Source organism: Lactuca saligna, chromosome 9 (assembly GCF_052625555.1).
Source record: "Lactuca saligna cultivar CGN05327 chromosome 9, ASM5262555v1, whole genome shotgun sequence".
NCBI lineage: Eukaryota > Viridiplantae > Streptophyta > Magnoliopsida > Asterales > Asteraceae > Lactuca > Lactuca saligna.
This window is the reverse complement of record NC_136425.1, coordinates 39,532,377-39,550,492: the sequence shown is the minus strand read 5'-3', so window position 1 is coordinate 39,550,492 and position 18,116 is coordinate 39,532,377. Positions and strand designations below refer to the sequence as shown.

The 18,116-nt window shown below is 38.6% G+C and overlaps 3 protein-coding genes across 3 annotated transcripts; 1 reads left to right on the top strand and 2 right to left on the bottom strand.

Annotated features, from left to right (window-relative positions):
• Nucleotides 1-201: 201 nt before the first annotated feature.
• LOC145016243 (secreted RxLR effector protein 161-like) lies at nt 202-897 on the bottom strand. The gene has a single exon (XM_078974624.1). The coding sequence runs from the start codon at nt 895-897 to the stop codon at nt 202-204; it is 696 nt and encodes a 231-aa protein (XP_078830750.1).
• Nucleotides 898-3,081: 2,184 nt separating this feature from the next.
• On the bottom strand, nt 3,082-3,636 carry LOC145016242 (putative mitochondrial protein AtMg00300). Its single transcript, XM_078974623.1, has one exon. The coding sequence runs from the start codon at nt 3,634-3,636 to the stop codon at nt 3,082-3,084; it is 555 nt and encodes a 184-aa protein (XP_078830749.1).
• A 10,640-nt stretch (nt 3,637-14,276) lies between these two features.
• LOC145016240 (uncharacterized) lies at nt 14,277-15,545 on the top strand. Its single transcript, XM_078974622.1, has one exon. The coding sequence runs from the start codon at nt 14,277-14,279 to the stop codon at nt 15,543-15,545; it is 1,269 nt and encodes a 422-aa protein (XP_078830748.1).
• Nucleotides 15,546-18,116: the final 2,571 nt, after the last annotated feature.

Here is an 18,116-nt window from a genome sequence, read left to right as displayed (position 1 = left end):
TTTCTCTTATGTAAAGAAAAACTATAAAACTTTTTGAGGGTTTTTTTTTGTTTTTTTTTTTGAAAAAATAAAGCAAAAATACAATGAATTAGAAATAAAATATTTTTGGAGTTTTCTTTTAAGAGAAAGAAAAATTTTCAAATGCCTAGAGAATCTGGATTAAGCATGTCAAGTCGTCCTAGAAAGTGTAAGAACTTGGATTCATCTAGAGCTTTTGTGAACGCATGCAGTCTCTTCTTCTGTAGGAACAAAATGAAGCTCAATATGACCTTTTTGAATATTATCTTTAAGGAAGGGATACATGATATCAATGTCCTTGGTCATTGAGTAGTTGATTGGATTGTGAGAGATTGCAATTGCACTCTTAGAGTCACAATAGATTGGGATCTGTTGCATTTTGAACCCATAATCTCTCAGTTGTGTTTGCATCCAAAGTACCTGAGAACAACAACTAGCGGCAGCAACATACTCAGCTTCAACAGTAGAGGTGGAAACACATGCTTGCTTCTTTGAGGTCCAACGGACCAACCTGCCTCCTAAGAAATGACAGCTACCAGAAGTGCTCTTCCTGTCGAGCTTGCATCCTCCATAATCTGAGTCAGTAAAGGCTTGGAGGTAGAAGTTGCCTTTAGCAGGATAGAATAGACCCAGAGAGGCAGTTCCTTTCAGATATTTGAAAATTCTTTTGACTGCTATGAGGTGTGATTCCTTGGTATTGGCTTGAAAGCGTGCACACAAACATGTTGAAAACATGATGCCTGGTTGACTAGCTGTAAGATACAATAATGAGCCAACCATTCCTCTATAGTGCTTCTGATCTACAGATTTTTCATCAAGGTCTGAATCAAGCTTGTAGGAAGTAGACATTGGTGTCTTTGCAATTGATGCGTTCTCCATGGAGTATCTCTTCAATAGATTTTTGATGTACTTCTCTTGACCAATGAAGATTCACTTAGGAGATTGACGAACTTGTAGACCTAGGAAGTAGTTGAGCTCACCCATCATACTCATTCTAAATTTGCTTTCATCAACTCATCAAACTCATCACTAAGGTCCTTGCTGGTTGAACCGAATATGATGTCGTCGACGTAGATCTGCACGACGATCAGATGGTTGTTGTGGATTTTCCTAAAGAGGGTGGGATCAATAGACCCTCTATGAAACTTGGAATCTTCTAAGAACTTAGATAATGTTCCATACCATTCTCTTGGGGCTTGCTTCAATCCATAAACAGCCTTTTGAAGCTTATAGAAATGGTTAGGGAACTTTGGATCTTCAAATCCAGGGGTTGTTGAACATAGACATCTCTATCAATTTCTCTGTTCAAGAATGCACACTGCACGTCCATTTGGTAGACCTTAAAATTCTTGTGTGCAGCAAATGCCAAGAAAATCCTAATGGCTTCTATCCTCGCAAAAGGTGCAAAGGTTTCATCATAGTCTATGCCTTCGTATTGCGAGTAGCCTTTGACAACTAGTCTGGCTTTGTTCCTGATGATGACTCCATCTTCATCACTTTTGTTCCTGTAGACCCATCATCAACCAACAACTGATACTCCTTCTGGTGTTGGCACTAAGTCCCACACGTTGTTGCGTTCAAATTCAGCTAACTCTTCTTGCATTGCTTTTACCCAATCTGCATCTTGTAGAGCCTCTTTGATTCCTTTAGGCTCTATCATGGATAGAAAGCTTGCATATAGACATTCATTCTTTGTTGCTGAACGAGTCACTACTCCATAATCTAGATCACCTATGATTTGATCGACTGGATGATCCTTTGTCCATTTTGTGAGGCGAGCTTCCTTATGGATTTGAGGAGTGCAAACTACCTCATATTGTTCTTTTGGATGAGGAGGGTAGTCAGAAGTGAATGTTCCTTCAAAAAGATTTTCTTGGAAAAGTCCAGAACTACCTGAAACAGGTGGTTCCGCCTCAACTATTGCATGATTGAATTCAACAGATGAAGTAGACATGAAGGAACTTGAGGGGCTGGAACCAATCGAGTGGGGTTCCCACTGAAACCATGGACTGGATGGTTTGGAGGATTGCAAAGTACCTTTAAGAATGGAACCATTCAAAGGTTGTTCCCCCTCGAAAGATGCAGTGATTGGTTTTATGACTAGTCCAGATTGATGGGAGGTTGGGGAAGAAGGTTCAGAAGATTCTAAATGACTTTTAGGAATAGAGTCCTTCGAAGATGGTTCCCCCTCAACCGAAGCTTTGGTGGAACTTGAGACTTTTGATGGTTGATGAGGTTGAGAGATATCAGGAGAAGCTGTTTTTGTGAGCTTTTCTGATTCAAGGGCAGAAGGTTGAGTTGGAAAGAGGAAATCAAAATCTACTTCAATAGCATGGACTCGAGTAGAAGCATTAGCATGTGATGGCTGGTTCATTTTATCAAATGACACTACCATTTGAGGACCAGAGTGGTTTGGATCCAGAACCCTTACATAAATTTCATCAAAAGTGGCATCATTGCTTTCCTTTATCACCCTGGTTCTTTTGTTCAAAACTTTATAGGTTGCAGCATGAAGGCAATATCCAAGAAAGATACCTTCATTAGCCTTGGGTGCAAATTTCCCTAGTTGATCCCGATTATTCTTGATGTAGCAATGACAGCCAAAGATGTGAAAGAATTTGACATTGGGCTTCCTCTTGTTCATTGCTTCATAGGGAGTGACTTCAAGCTTGTTCTTAATTAGGGATCTGTTTTGAGTGAAATAGGTTGCTGCTGTGGCTTTAGCCCAGAAGTGTTGTGGTAGGTTTGCGAAGATCAACATTGATCGAGTAGCTTCACATAGTGTTCGGTTCTTCCGTTCAAATACACCATTCTGTTGTGGAGTGTAGGGTGCATAAAAATTGTGCTCGATGCCTTTGGATACAAGAAAGCTATCTAAGGCGTTGTTATTGAATTCACCACCATTGTCACTTCTCAGTCTTCTAAGTGGCTTGCCTACCCTAACTTCTATGTAGCGAATGAAGTTAATTAGCTCATTGGTGGTTTCAGATTTGTTTCGCAGAAAGTACACCCAAGTGAATTTGGTGTAGTCATCCACAATCATAAGAATGTATCTCTTACCACTTAAGCTAGAACTGTAGTAGGACCACATATATCAATATGTATAAGCTGAAGAGGTTCAGATACACTATGTTCTGTTATACTTTTGTGTAGAGATTTGGTGATTTTGCCTTGTTCACAGGCAGCACAAAGTATATCATTTTCAAGTTTTAACAATGGTAGCCCTCTCACAAGATCCTTTCCAATGAGTTTGTTGATATAACCAAAGTTGAGGTGGGAGAGTCTTCTATGCCACAACCAACTAATGTCAGAGGCGGCTTTGGAAAGAAGAAAAATGTATGGGGTTCCCTCCATTAGTTCAATAACAAGAGGATATATGTTCCCATTTCGTGGGGAATTAACAAGAATGCGCTTGTTGGTATCCATAATCAAACTCTTGGTTTTGGTGAAAAAAAGCTCATGGTCATTGTCACACAGTTGTGCAACACTGATAAGGTTATGTTTGAGACCGTCTACATATGCTACACGCTTAATGGTAAAGTTCTTGTTTGATATGTTTCTGTGTCCCATAACTTCTCCTTTCATGTTGTTTCCAAAAGTAACATACTGACCTGGCATTGTGATCTTGAAATCTCTGAGATATCCTTTGTGCCTAGTCATGTGCCTGGAGCAACCACTTTCAATGTACCATGTATCGTAGTGTGGTACCCCAGCACAAAAAGCCTGCAATTAGAGAGAAGGTTTAGGTACCCATGTAGATTTGGGTCCTTGAGTGTTAGCTTCCTTCGGACTTGTGGGAGTTGGGACAGTCTTTTCTTGTTTTGCATTAACCTCTTTGGGTTTTGCTTGGTTTTTTGTGACCTTGGTTTTTGATTTCCTATGGGTCTTCTATTGAGGTTTGGTTTGTGGGAAGAATGGAGAGTTGGTGAAGTGAGTAGGAATTCCTAGAGAGGGAAATCCATAGTTCACAGGCATTCCAAATTGATCAAACATGGGAAACTGGGTATTTCCCCCGAATTGATTGATCATTGCAAACCCAGAGTTTCCCCCAAACATGTGATTCCCTCCTATGGACGAAGAAACACGACAATATGGACCAAGAATAGAATTCATAGGGTAATTTCTATTCTGATACATGAAGGGGTTGGTTTGAATAGGCATTGGTCTCATCATTTCAGACAAATCTGGAAGATTTTTAGGTCTGAAATTATTCTGATAGTGAATTCCCGTTTGGTTTGGCAATCCAGAATTTAAGAAACCGTGACTGGAAGGAGAGGTTCTTTGAGTCCTTGAAGTTTTGGGAGGACTGGTATGTCTGGTCTTCCCTTGGCTTAGCTTAGCCTTAGGTACTCTCTTGGAATTCCTATCCTTGTCATTATTTGTAGTCTTAACCACTTTGGGTTTTGAAAGATTGACTACAGTTGGACCTTGTTCTTTAGAGACATTAATTTTCTCTTTTCCCTTGTCTTTAGAGACATTAGTTGGATTAATAAATGTCTCTTGTGGTTTACGACTAGGTGAAGAGATTTTGATTGGAACAAAAGGTCTCTTGAGTATTTCAACAACAGTTTTCTAATTACTCGCAGTCTTTAAGGTTTCATCCTTGTTGACTGGACTTGGAGACTTCCCAGTCTGTTGTTTCTTAGAATATTTACATCCTATGTCCTTTGTCCCAAAGATAGAAGCATTAAGAGATGGAAATGTTTCTTGACTGAGGAATTCAATGGGTTCAGTCTTGTAATATCTTATTGGCTCATTTGATTTGGGCTTTTTATCACTAGATTTAGAGTCCGGGATATTTACTTTTTCAGAAGTGGCATCTTCTGAGTTGAAACTTTCCATGGTTGGACATTCAAGAGAAAATTCTACTGGAGAGTCAGAACTAGTGTCCGAGTTTGGAAGATCATGGGATGATATAACTTCCAATGGGATGCTTGAGGATGAAGTGGCAATTACATCGAGACTGCAAGTTACCACCTCTTCATGATCTTTATTATATCCAGTGAAGAGACTTGGATCACATGCTAACAACTCTGGTTGAGTATTGAGACCCATGATTTCCTTGTTCATTTCATCATAACCAAGGCCATATTTGATCCATGATAGTTTTGGTCCCTTAAGAATAGCATGTGAGTTCTATTCGAGAAGGGTTTTGGATGCCTTATAACTATTGATTTTGGTATTAATTTGGACGTACATCTCACGATTGTCTTTTGCAATAATGTCACGTTGATTCAATAAAATTTCGTATAGTTCAACTGGCGTAAGATGTGTCTCAGTTTTGATTGCAAGGTCATTTTCTAACTTAGCCATGCGACATCTTAGTTCTTCAAGTCTGAACTGAGTGTCGGTCAATTCATCTTTGTAGTAACTGACACGATATTCAGCATTGGTGACATATTCTTTGATCATTTCAGAAATATGGTCAATGTCATCATTAAAAGGCTCAATAGTTAAATGATTATCACGAAGCATAAAGCATACCTTTTCAACAACTGGTTGATGGAGAGGAGAAGGCTCTTTTTCATCATCAGCCATGAAGCAGAAGTAGTTCTTGTAGGCTTCAGTTTCTTCTGCTTGATCTACTTCATCATCTGTTTCCCAGACTTCCACACTCAGAGTTTCCATGACCATGAAGGCTTTGTCTTTTGACTTCTTCTTGATCTGCTTCTCTTTTTGAAGGTAATATGCTTCGTCTTTGACCTTCTTGGATTTCATTTTGCAATCCTTGGCAAAATGATTTTCACCGTGACAGTTGTGGCACCTAATCACTTCATTATCTTTTGGGACTTCAACTTGTTATCTTGAACCCTTGTGTTCATCCTTTGAGAATTCTAACTTTCAGAATTCGAATTCTGAGAGTTAAAGCTTTGTTGTTGGTTGCTTCCTCCTTGGAAGTTTCTAGAATTCTGATGATAGTGTTGGGGTTGCTGATAACTTTGTGCTCTAAAGTTTCGAGTTGGCTTGTTCACAAACTTCTTGAAGTTTAGATTGAACTTGGTTAGGAGAGCCAAGCACTCTTCATACTCCTTTTCCTCATTGATTTGAGGAGATTCCGTTATAGTTCCAATGAAAGCTTGATGATTAGCCATGTACCCATTTGCGATTTGAAGAGGTTGTTGAGTTGACATGTATAGATTCTGGTTGTACTGCTGAGCCATACTCGAACTTTGATAAGGATATGCTCCATATCCTTGGTTGGCAAACTGATCAGCAAAGTGGTTTGGGATTGGATTGTGATGTGAAATCAAGTTTTGAGATTGATTTGTCATGGGTGCTGAATTTCCCAGGGCAAGTCCTTGATTAATAAAAGGATTTGCTTGAGCTAGCTTGTTGACCTTTGATTAATGTTGTTGCAGTTCAGCATACAGATCAAACAGAGACATGGTGTCTAGATTGATTGTAGTTTGCAGTATGATCATATGCACTATATCCCATTTTGGAGATAAATTGTTCAAGAATTTCATATTGAAATCCTCTTGCGATCATTCTCCTTTGAGTTTCTTCACCCTGTTGACAACAATGTTGTACCTAGAATATGCATCAAAGAGAGTTTCATGGGGTAACATCTTGAAGTTCTCCATGTTTGTCAATGCAGCCTTCTTCCTATTTGCAAGAATCTTATCAGTTCCCTCAAATTGTTTCTTGAGTGCTTTCCAGACATTAAAGGGTGAACTCTTGTCTTCATCAGGAAGTTGCTCATAGATATCATGAGGAATTCCAAATAATAGCTCTTGCATTGTCTTAGCCTCAAACTTTCTTGGTTTTCCTATCACGAAGTTGAGCAGCAGAGGAAACAGATCCAGAGATAACTTTGGAGGTTTCAAGAGAGACATTAGCTTCAGGAACTCTGATGTCCTTCAAAAATTCTGGAGTATGTTTTCCAGTGGAGATGAAGGTCCAGATGTTAGAGTCATGACCTTCCAGGTAGTACTTGATGCGATCTGCCCAAGAAGTGTATTCACTAGGCACAAGGATAGGTGCACGATTTCCTGCTCCAAGACTATTTGCAATTGAAACTGAATAGAGAACATTTTGGTTTTGATTCACACTTGCCATTGAGAACAGGTGATACTAGTTTGAAACTTGAAAAAAAAATTGTGAAAAGTTTTCTAAGTCTCAAATTCGATCACTCGAGCTCTGATACCAACTAAAGAAATAAGGAAGATTTAGTAAACCTAGACTAGAGTAGTCCAAGTGTTGAAAATAATGAAACAGAGTTTCAGAATCGTCAAGTGGCAAGTAATGCGGAAAATAAAGAGTTGTGAATCACAAAGTTAATGATAAAAACGTTTTTTATATGTTCAAGATCAATGATTCGAAAGTGTCTCATATTCATCAAGATTCAGTTACAAGTGTTTGAATGATATACAAGCTAAAATACTCAAATGGCTCTCTGAAGACTAATCTAAACAACAATTGTGTAGAATGATCTGAAATGAGCAAGGAAGATCAGCTTTATAATGGATCCCAAGGGGCCTATTTATAGGCTTTGGAAAAGCCCATGACATGGCTTGATCAATCAGGTGTTGACACGTCATCATGCCTAAGTCATCATTTGACACATTTGCCCTACTTAACGGAGAATGGATGGAATATTCTAATTCTGTTAGTATTCCGTTAGGGTTCCATCCAAGTTATGAATCTTCATAATTCTTAAACCTTCTTGATCAGCATTGAAAAAGTGATGATAAACATGAGCATCATGTTGCTCAATTGTCTTCTTAGATGTCACCAACTTCCAGAAGTGTTGTTGACCAAGTTGAGTAGTTTCTTGAATGTTGGACTGTGACTTGAACTTGAAGATGTACCGCCATATGTTCATGATGGGTTATGGACGAAATTCATGTTCCTTTGAGCATTTGGACGTGCCTTTATTGTACATGATGTGTCATGTGCAACCTTGTTGAGTCAACAATGTGATCATGTTGATCCATTGACTTGAGTTGAGCCATCAAGTGTTCTTGTTGAGCCATCAACTCTTGTTGAGCCATAGAGTTGTGGATGAGTCAACAATGTTTCTGATGAGCCATCAATATTCCAAATGATCCATCAGTGTCTTGATTCTCCACATATGATCTAGATATGCCACCTGAGATCATGATGATCCAACTAGCTTTCAGCAAGTGATCCATGTCAACAGCAGGTGCTCCATGTAAGCTTCAAGTGCTCCAACATCTGATTCTTCAAACACTTGTTGAACATTTAGTATCTTTCCAACTTGAAACATTCTGATAATGTTTGTTAGAAAATGTAAATCAATACTCAACTCATTTCAAGTGACAATCACATCAAAATATTTCCAACAAGTTAAACGGGTCCAATAACTTGGATCATTCACCCTGGTGGTCTCGTGGATATTAATATATGCACGAGTTAGACGAAGGTTATCCTCAGCGCTCCATGGTGTGGAAGTCATTATGACGGAAAATATGAGGGTTAATTTAAAAAAAAAATGAAATGAAGAAGAAATTATACAAAATTGATGAAAGGATACGCATGGTAAAGTGATTTTGTATTACTTATTCCGCAAAATTGTTTGGTAATCCGCAAAGCTGTTTGTCAGTCATTTTTTTATTCCTTTAACAGTTCTATGTATTCCCTTATATAGAGGTGTACACTAATTTGCAGAGGTGATTCCAAGAAGAGAATACATATGTATACTGATCCACTGATAACAATTATGTGGATTTCCAAACAGTTTTGTGGACTGATATTAAACATAAGTTCATTATTTTTAATTTTTTTGTCAAAATTTTAACATAATCACATAAATTATTAGTGTATTTAAAAAAAAATTAATGTTAATAAACGAAAATGAACGCAAAGAAAACGAAAAAACAAAAAAATTTTAAAAAGTTAGAAAACAAAGATTCCGCAAAGCTATAGAGGATTCGCAGAGCCTTTAATGGATCCGCAGAGGGTGCTCTGCGGATTAAATATAAATTCATTATTTTTAACCTTTAATGGATCCCTCGAGTTAGACCTCATTCAAAAAAAATTATATTAGTGTATTTAAAAAAAATTATATTAATAAACTAAAATTAACGCAAAAAACAATAAATAAATAAATAAAATTTCTCAATTTTTTACACAATAATCACATGACGTGTTAATATAGTTATAAAAATTAATATTAATAAACTAAAATTAACGCAAAAAAATTAAAAAATATAAAACAGAGGACTTAATAGATCCGTATAGGTTGCTCTGCGGATTCTTTTATCATTTTCTGAAATGTGTTTTTCTTTAATTATTTTCTTCAAACAACCCTTTCTTTTTGTTTATTTCTTGAATTTACTCTAAAAAAATTATATTAGAATGACTTATAGAGAGAGAGAGAGAGAGAGAGAGAGAGAGAGAGAGAGAGAGAGAGAGAGAGAGAGAGAGAGAGAGAGAGAGAGAGAGAGAGAGAGAGAGAGAGAGAGAGAGAGAGAGAGAGAGAGAGAGAGGAAAGGTCTTGTCACAAGACAACACACATTCATTCACTACCCCTCAGAATATTGTGCAAGTACACCGTACTATTAAATCCCAAATATTTTATGATAGCACCTTATCCATGGCCATATTGGATGCATTAGTTGATATATATCAATAAAGATAGTAAATATGAATTGTATTCTGTCTTTGAAACAGGAAGACTTTTTTTTCTTTTCTTACTTGTGTTTTCTTTTCTTACTTGTGTTTATTGGTCGGCTAGAATTTATCTGTGTGTGAATCGTACAATGAATACGGGTTACTACGAATGGAGAGTTTTTTTTTTTTTTTTTTTGGCTGTACTTGAGGGGTTGGTTGTAGGCCATCGATAAAAATAATCGGTAATTTTAATTTTATAAATACACAAGGCGTGTCCGTCTTTTAAAATGTTGGATAATTTGTGTTATTATGTGTAGGAGAAAGTTTATTTTAATTTTTATAATTATAAAAACGAAAAAAAAGTTAATACAAAACCAGTCTAGACAAAAGCCATAGCAATTAGTTTGTAGTAGACTTAATAAAAACAATTTATGTCGAACATTAAATGTAGTTCAAAAAGTTGCCATGTTGATATATAGTGTCTGGGGTATGTATTTTGTAAACAATAATTAAATGGCAGGTCGATTTTATAGCTCAAAATTAAAATAAAATTTTATTCAGCTACATGTATATCTAAAAAATTGGCATGTTTATTTTCTTTATCATTATTTTAATATTAACCTAATCAATTATTTTTACACTTCAGTTAATTTAAACATATTTACTAATATTGTTTTATGCAAAATATAATATAACAAACGTGAAATTTTCAAAGAAACAAATAACTACATTTATACGTAACTAGACAAATGTCATCGCGTTGCGCAGAAACACCTATGTAGTTGGAACCTATGTAAATATATGGTTTTTTTTTAAATATAAAAATAATGTTATTGTTAAATCTGATATAATAATTCGTCTACTAGATTGATATAATATATTTATTATTTTGAATTATATAATAATATATAAATCTATTATAACTACATAATTACAATCGTTTGAATGACTTCTACCTACGAGTTACACATGAATAAAATTAAATATAATATATGGATAATGTTATTTATGGTTTTTGTTATTATTATTTACTTTTTTAAAAGTTATTTGCTTAATTTTTTTAATTTCTATCATTATAATTATTTAAAATATAAACATTGTTTTCGATTTTAAAGATAACAATATACATTTATATAGAGTTTTTTTATTTTATTTATTTATTTTTTTTAACTATTGTTATTGTAAGTTATTTTAAGCTATTTATTTGAAATTTTTTAATGATTATATAAATATCTTTAGGAAATACTTTAGTTAAATTCATATTACAATTTAGTTTTTGTATTTATCACTTTTAACTATTTAAAAAGTATACTTTGGTTTTTTAAGTGAAACTGAAATTTATATTTAAATTGACACTGTAATAATATATTTAAATTAACAATGTAACGATAACTTTATAAGTAGAAGTAAATATATTATATTAAAATTGAAATTTAGTTTATTTATGATTACACTTTAGGTTTTATATTAATTTAACCTTATTACCCAACTTATAATCATTATTAAAAAGACACTACAATTTATTACTTTGAACTATTTACAAAATATTTTTTAGGTTGTTTAAGTTAAACTAAAATTTATATTTAAGTTAATCACATAATATTAAATTTAAATTAATAATTAAAGTATTATATACAAATTGTTCCAAAAATATATCTTTAAAATGATAATGGTTTCAATCCAACAGTATAATAAAACTAATAAATTAAGTATAATATGTTAAAAGTTAAAAATCATAAATTTATAAGTACGAGTAAATATATTATTTTAATATTAAAATTTAGTTTATATATGATTATATTTAGGTTTGATATTTATTTAACCTTCTTAGTTGTAACACCGTAAAATTTCAAACAAAATTTTCATTTTAAAATCACATAATTCTCATAACACATTTCACAAAAATCCCATTTATTTAATTTACAAAACACAACTCCATAAATGTTTGATTAATAATCCAGGATCCTCAAAACATAACTCTTTCTCTGGTGTGTACAATCAAGTTGGCGCCTTCCTGTGATCCTGAGAAGAACCTGAAACACATAACACGTAACACGATAAGCACGAAGCTTAGTGAGTTTCCTAAAAATACCACACATATATCATTAGCCTCTCATGGCTATACTCAGATAAGACCCTTCGGTCAATGTGTCTCAGTGGAACCCTCCGATCACACAACCCGAGTGGACTCTTCGGTCCTAACTCAGTAAGCTCAGAATAATACACAACATAAATCACAAAGACATAATGCAGGATATCAAAATACTCAATATAAGCACATAAGACCCTCCGGCCACACAAAGGTTACCACTCTAGGTAAAGTATAGTGAGAAGACTCACCTCGGATGATGAAAAACTCCTATAGATGTTGCTGTTACACCGGCCTCTAACACTGGACCAAAATCCACAATTACCCAATTAAGATCTAAGTCCAAATCCTCACTCTTTAGGTATAAAGGTAGTCCACTAACTAGCCCATCAATAACCCAAAACTCATTAGGCCCACCAAGGCCCAATAATGAATGTGCTCTCCCAAGGCCTAACTCTCAAGTCCAAGTGACAAGCCCAACACAAGGGCCCAAGGCATATATATATATATATATATATATATATATATATATATATATATATATATATATATATATATATATATATATATTATTTCTCTGCTCAAAGTCTCTAGTACACAAGCCCAAAGATCCAGGCCCAACCCTTAAGGCCACTTATAAGATTTAGCCCAAAAAGGATCACAACAAGGTTACGCGGGGCGTACCTCCCTTGGTACACTCGGCGTACACAAGCATGCACAAAATCTGACCGGGGACACCAACCCAGTACGTGGGGCATACTAGGATTACGCTCGGCGTACGTCTAATATGGTTTCCTCACTTTCTTGGTATTAACCCGTTAAGACCTTAGCTTATATCATAGATCTGGACTCCCTAGAGGCTCTTACTCCATAAAGTATGTGACTTTAAGACTTTTTATGGTTGTTAAAGTCATAAACACCCAAAAATCTCATTTTCTCATCTCAAAATGCAGATATCTCATGCATGGGTTGATTCAAACGTCCAAGTCCTGATTTTTTATAATTTCACACCACTAAAGACATTCAAAGAAACTGATAATAAACTTTGGAGCTCAATATCTCATAAAGTCTCCAACTTTGGGACTAAAACCCTAAAATACACTAGAAGATGCACAAATCAAAAGAGTGAGAATGCTTTGAGCTGTATACCTCAGCATGAAGCTTCCAACTGAAATAAGCTCAGATCCAAATCATGGAATCCCAATCCTTCTTCAAGGCCCCTTCTTCACTCCAAAGAAACACAAGATCACTCAATAGCTCATGATGATGTGCCTAAGCTAGCGCAGAAGAGTCCTCCCCGGCTAAGGAACCTGGCGCACTGGTCGAGCCAAGCTCAGCAGGCTCATCGCTCGCCTGTTCCCCTAAGAGCAGGGCGCCCTCGTGAAAGGCTCAAGCCCGAAAGGGACGTTCCCGGTGCCAAGAAAAAAGATAGGTTCAGGAGACAAGATACATGATTAGAGTATTACCGCCAGAGCCAATGATAGCACTCTAACAGATAGAGGCGCATGAACCTCCAATCAGTGCCTATGACATTGTCTCCTTAAAGTGATCATGTCTCGTATGGACATGACAAGGTCGCTAGGAATAAAAGGGGGCGATCAGAAGCTCGAGAGGTAAGCTATCTTTTTCCAGCCACAATCACATAATCCCTAAACCTTATCTAACTTGACCGTTAGAGTGTCTTTCCGGGAGCCTCCACCCGGGAAACGGCTGGCGGCGTTTCTTTCTTGTAACCTTGCAGAAGCCACTCTGAATCCATTAGAAGAGCTTGGAAGGAAGCGATAGCAAGGTCGCATCATTTAGCGCCATCCGTTTGTGTGACAAAGAACGAAACCAAAAGCACCGTTAAGCGAAATCAATGGCATCCGACGGCAACGATGGAGCTGGAAGAGCCCAGACTAATCTTATACGGTCCATGTCACCGTTGGACAAAACACCGCCACCGATGACGGCCAATAGAGAAGTGATTGGCGAAGGAAGCTCTATAGTAACTGCAGTACCACCAGGGAGTCAGCAGCCACCTCCTCCGCCACCTAGATCGTCAGAAACAAGTAGTGATACTACCACACAACCTTCTTCCTAGCAGCCAAGCCCAACTAAGGTGACGGTACCATTAGTCACACCCCTTCAGACGCCACTAACATTCCAGCCAACAGCGACACAATCTCCAGTACCCCAAATGTCACCATTCTTCACACCAATAATGCAAAATCAATTACTAATCCCCTTAACGATGCTGCCAGTAAACCAAATACCAAATGCCCAACCATCACCCCAGATATCATCACCGAACCAGATGGTGATGGGCACACATTTGATGCTCTCGTTACCACCACTAGCACAAACCAAGATAACCCCATCATCGGTTTTCTACCTTGCAACACACACGTGGGGCGAAACTATCATTACCACCAACACCAGCCGGCAGCAAACTCCAGCAAGCCATCCTATAACCCACTCTCAACTCGTTCCTCCCGAATACTCACTTCAATTACCGTTCCAGTAGCAATCCTTCTATGGCGCAAACTCAGGCTACCATGCATTCTAAGGCCATCCGGGGGCGCAACCATACAACACATCCCACCAATACAACATGCAGGGACCGCTAGCCATCCCAAATCAAGACTGTCTATCACGTAGTGTTAAATCTCCATTCACCAAGGAGTTGTTGGACTACGAAATCCCAAACACAACCAAACTACCCAACCTAAAAACTTACAACGACACCACCGACCCAAACAACCACATTGACACGTACGAATGGACAATAACGTTGCTCAAGTTAGACGAGCGATTATGGTGCACCTACTTCCCAACAACCCTTGATGGAAATGTAGGCACATGGTTCAAGACGCTTCATCTGGGTAGCATCTACAACTTTGGCCAACTCAAATACTTGTTCCTCACAAACTTCATGCAACTACGAATGTATAAAGGTGATTCCCACTCCATCATTGGATGCAAGCAGAAAGAGGGTGAAAGCGTAAGGGAGTACTTCACGAGGTTCACAAATGCGACCTTGGATGTGCCAGGACATGATGAGGGCCTCATAGTCGGGGCCTTCACATGGGGACTCCTACCAGGCCCCTTGTCGCAAAAGCTCATGGGCAAAAAACCACAAACGAGAGCTGAACTAAAGGAAAAGGTGGAACGATACTTGAGACAAGAGGTGGGTGAAGCAAAGAAGCAAGCATATTTAAATGCTATGATGATCAAGCGTCATATCCCAACTCACACGTGGGTACTAGGCGTAAGTAGACACTTTGGGCGAGGAAAGAGACCACACAGTCGCTTCCGGCCATTTACCAGGGATAACAGACGAGGCAGCCGACCAGACGTATATGTGGTTGCAGACAGGCAGCAGCCGGCGAAAGCACTAAAGGGACGGTACTGTGAATATCACAAGAGAAAAATGCATGGCACTATAATTTTCTCAGTTCTCAAGAAAGAGATGGAGGAGAAACAACTCAAGGGAGATCTTGTAGAGATAGCACGGAGCTTACGTGCTAAGTTCGACGCCGAGAATGCCAAAGGTACACCACGAGAAGGTGCCCAACCCAGAGAGATATTCATGATACGAGGCAAGAGGGGTAGGCAAGAAGGACCAGTCGGTCAAAGAATCCTTGCAGCCGCAACACAAGCACTTACATTCTCAGTGCAAGACCCCAGATCGGAAGGCCGGAGAGGTGATAATCCACTCATAATTCAAGCCTCTATAAAAAACATGGTCATACATAGGGTGTACGTCGACCCAGGCAGCTCAACAGACATAATCTATGAGCATTACTTTTGTCTCCTTCCGGATTGGTGGAAGGACAACCTGAGACCCACAACAGGAAGGTTTGTAGGAATTACAGGATAAAGCTTATGGCCGCTTGATATAATTCACCTACCTTTCACGCTAACCAGCCACGATAAGCAACAGAAGAAACCAATCCTGGTCGATTTCGTTGTAATTTGGCACTCAGCAGAGCACAACATCATCTTGGGGAGGATGAATCTGCTCAAACTAGGAGCGGTCCCATCAACAATGCACACAATTTTGAAATTCAGCACTACTGAGGGTCCGACTACGATTCTTGCCATGCCACCATGGGAACTGCAATACCTTACAATCATGCAACCAGTGGAGATAATAAGGGAAACCAAGAAAGCGCGAGCTGAATCAACAAATGAGAAGGAGGTGATTAATGAAGAATACCCTAACCAGCCGATCAACATTAGTCATAGCCTCCCAGAGCACACCCAGGTAGGTGCTCATCGACCTACTCAGACGATACAAACATTTGTTTGCATGGACTCCCACAGACATGGTCAGCATGGATAGGAAAGTCATAAAGCATAAGCTCATGATCAAGCCAGGAACGAAGGAGATTAAGAAGAAGAAGAGGGTCCAGGGAGGAGACAGTAACAGGGCGATCAATGCAGAGGTAGCCAAGCTAACACAAGCATGAATCTTGAGAGAAGCAGTCTTCCCAACCTAGATCGCTAATACCATCATGGTACAAAAGCATGACGGGTCATGGCGCATGTGCATCGACTTCTCTAACCTAAACAAGGCGTGCCCCAAGGATTGTTATCCCCTACTAGAAAGCGACCAAAAGGTGGAGTCACTACAGGGTTTCAAACTAAAGTGCTTTCTAGATGCGTATAAAGGTTGTCATTTAATTCCGATGAGCAAGGAAGACGAGGAAAATACAACTTTTTATACTAACCATGGCATCTTTTTTTACACCAAAATGCCATTTGGATTAAAGAATGCGGGGGCAACATATCAACAAATGGTCGACTCGATATTCTCCAACCAAATTGGAAGAAACATCGAGGTATTTGTCAATGACATGGTTATTAAAAGCCCGGATGAGGAAAAAATGTTGCGGGATGTTGAAGAAACTTTCAAAACATTAGAAAATATGAAGATGAAGTTGAACCCAGGAAAATGTACCTTTGAGGTGGAAGAGGGGCAGTTCTTGGGATATTATGTTACTAGACAAGGCATCCAACCCAACCCAGTCAAGGTGGATGGGTTCATAGAGACCCCACCTCCAAACACCTTGAGGGATGTGCAAGGCCTGAACAGGAAACTCACATCACTCAATAGATTCATCTCGAAGTCGGCTGACAAGGCCATGCTACTCTTTCACACATTAAAGGGTTGTATTGAGAAAAGTAACTTCCAATGGATGGCGGTAGCAGAGTCAGCACTCCAGAAGATCAAAGAATCCCTACACAAGTTACTTATATTGGCCAGTCCTATTACGGGCGAGACATTGCAGGCATATCTCTCGACCTCAAACGAGGCCATATTCTCCGTTTTGGTTGTAGAAACGAAGGGAGAGTAGAATCCGGTGTACTTCATCAGCTGAGTGCTACAAGGTCTCGAACTGAACTACCCCACTTTAGAGAAGCTAGTGCTGAGAAGTTATTTTCAAGGACACCAGATCGAAGTCTTGACAAACTACCCGATCAAACAGATACTGCTCAAGCCAGAAACATCAAGCCGACTCGCAAAGTGGGCAATTGAGTTAGGAGAACACGACATCGGTTATCGCCCAAGAATAAGCATCAGGGGACAAGAGTTGGCAGACTTCCTGCTTGAAATCCCTGGCAGGGGTGACACAACCAAAGAAGGAATCTTGGTAGTGAATGAAATCCCAGAAAACAATCGAAGATGGACGTTGTATATCGATGGGGCATCCATCATAGAGGGCTCAGGAGCAGGCCTAATCTTGACTTGCCTAGAGGGAGAAGAGGTCACCTACGCTCTTCACTTTGATTTCCACACCTAGAATAATGAGGCGGAATTTGAAGCCGTGCTTGTTGGACTGCGCCTGGCCAAACAAATGGGAGCAGAGGCTGTAGCAGTGCTAACGGATTCAAGGTTGGCCGCCAATCATATTAACGGGAGTTTTGAAAAAAGGGACAAAAGGATGGAAAGGTATGTTAAGATAGTGCAACAGTTCACTAAGTCTTTTAAGGAGTTCAAAATCAAAAAAAATACCAAGGAGTGAGAACAGGAGGGCGGACGCCGTAAGAAAATTAGCATTAACATGCTTCAATCACTCGTCAAAGAAAGTTTTAGTTGAAGTACTCAAAGAAAGAAGCATAGACAAACGACAAGTAAGCACCGTTACAATAGCTAGACCCACATGGATGACCTCGTTGGTCGAATACTTACAACAAGGTGTTCTTCCGGATAATCATGACGAGGCTAGAAAGATACGCATATAGGCACCCTCATATGAGCTAATAAATGGAGAACTATATCGGAAAGGGTTCACGACCCCATGGCTAAGGTTCGTAGACGAAGCCAAAGGAAAAGAAGCACTCCGAGAAGCACACGTAGGTCAGGAAGGTGCACATGAAGGCACACGTGCCTTAACAGGAAAGGTGCTCCGGATGGGGATCCATTGGCCCACCGCATACCAGGATG

What these genes read in the sequence shown, in the direction of transcription:
- LOC145016243 (XM_078974624.1), bottom strand. Translation starts at nt 897, where the DNA reads ATGGAGAACGCATCAATTGCAAAGACACCAATGTCTACTTCCTACAAG.
- LOC145016242 (XM_078974623.1), bottom strand. Translation starts at nt 3,636, where the DNA reads ATGCCAGGTCAGTATGTTACTTTTGGAAACAACATGAAAGGAGAAGTT.
- LOC145016240 (XM_078974622.1), top strand. Translation starts at nt 14,277, where the DNA reads ATGCAGGGACCGCTAGCCATCCCAAATCAAGACTGTCTATCACGTAGT.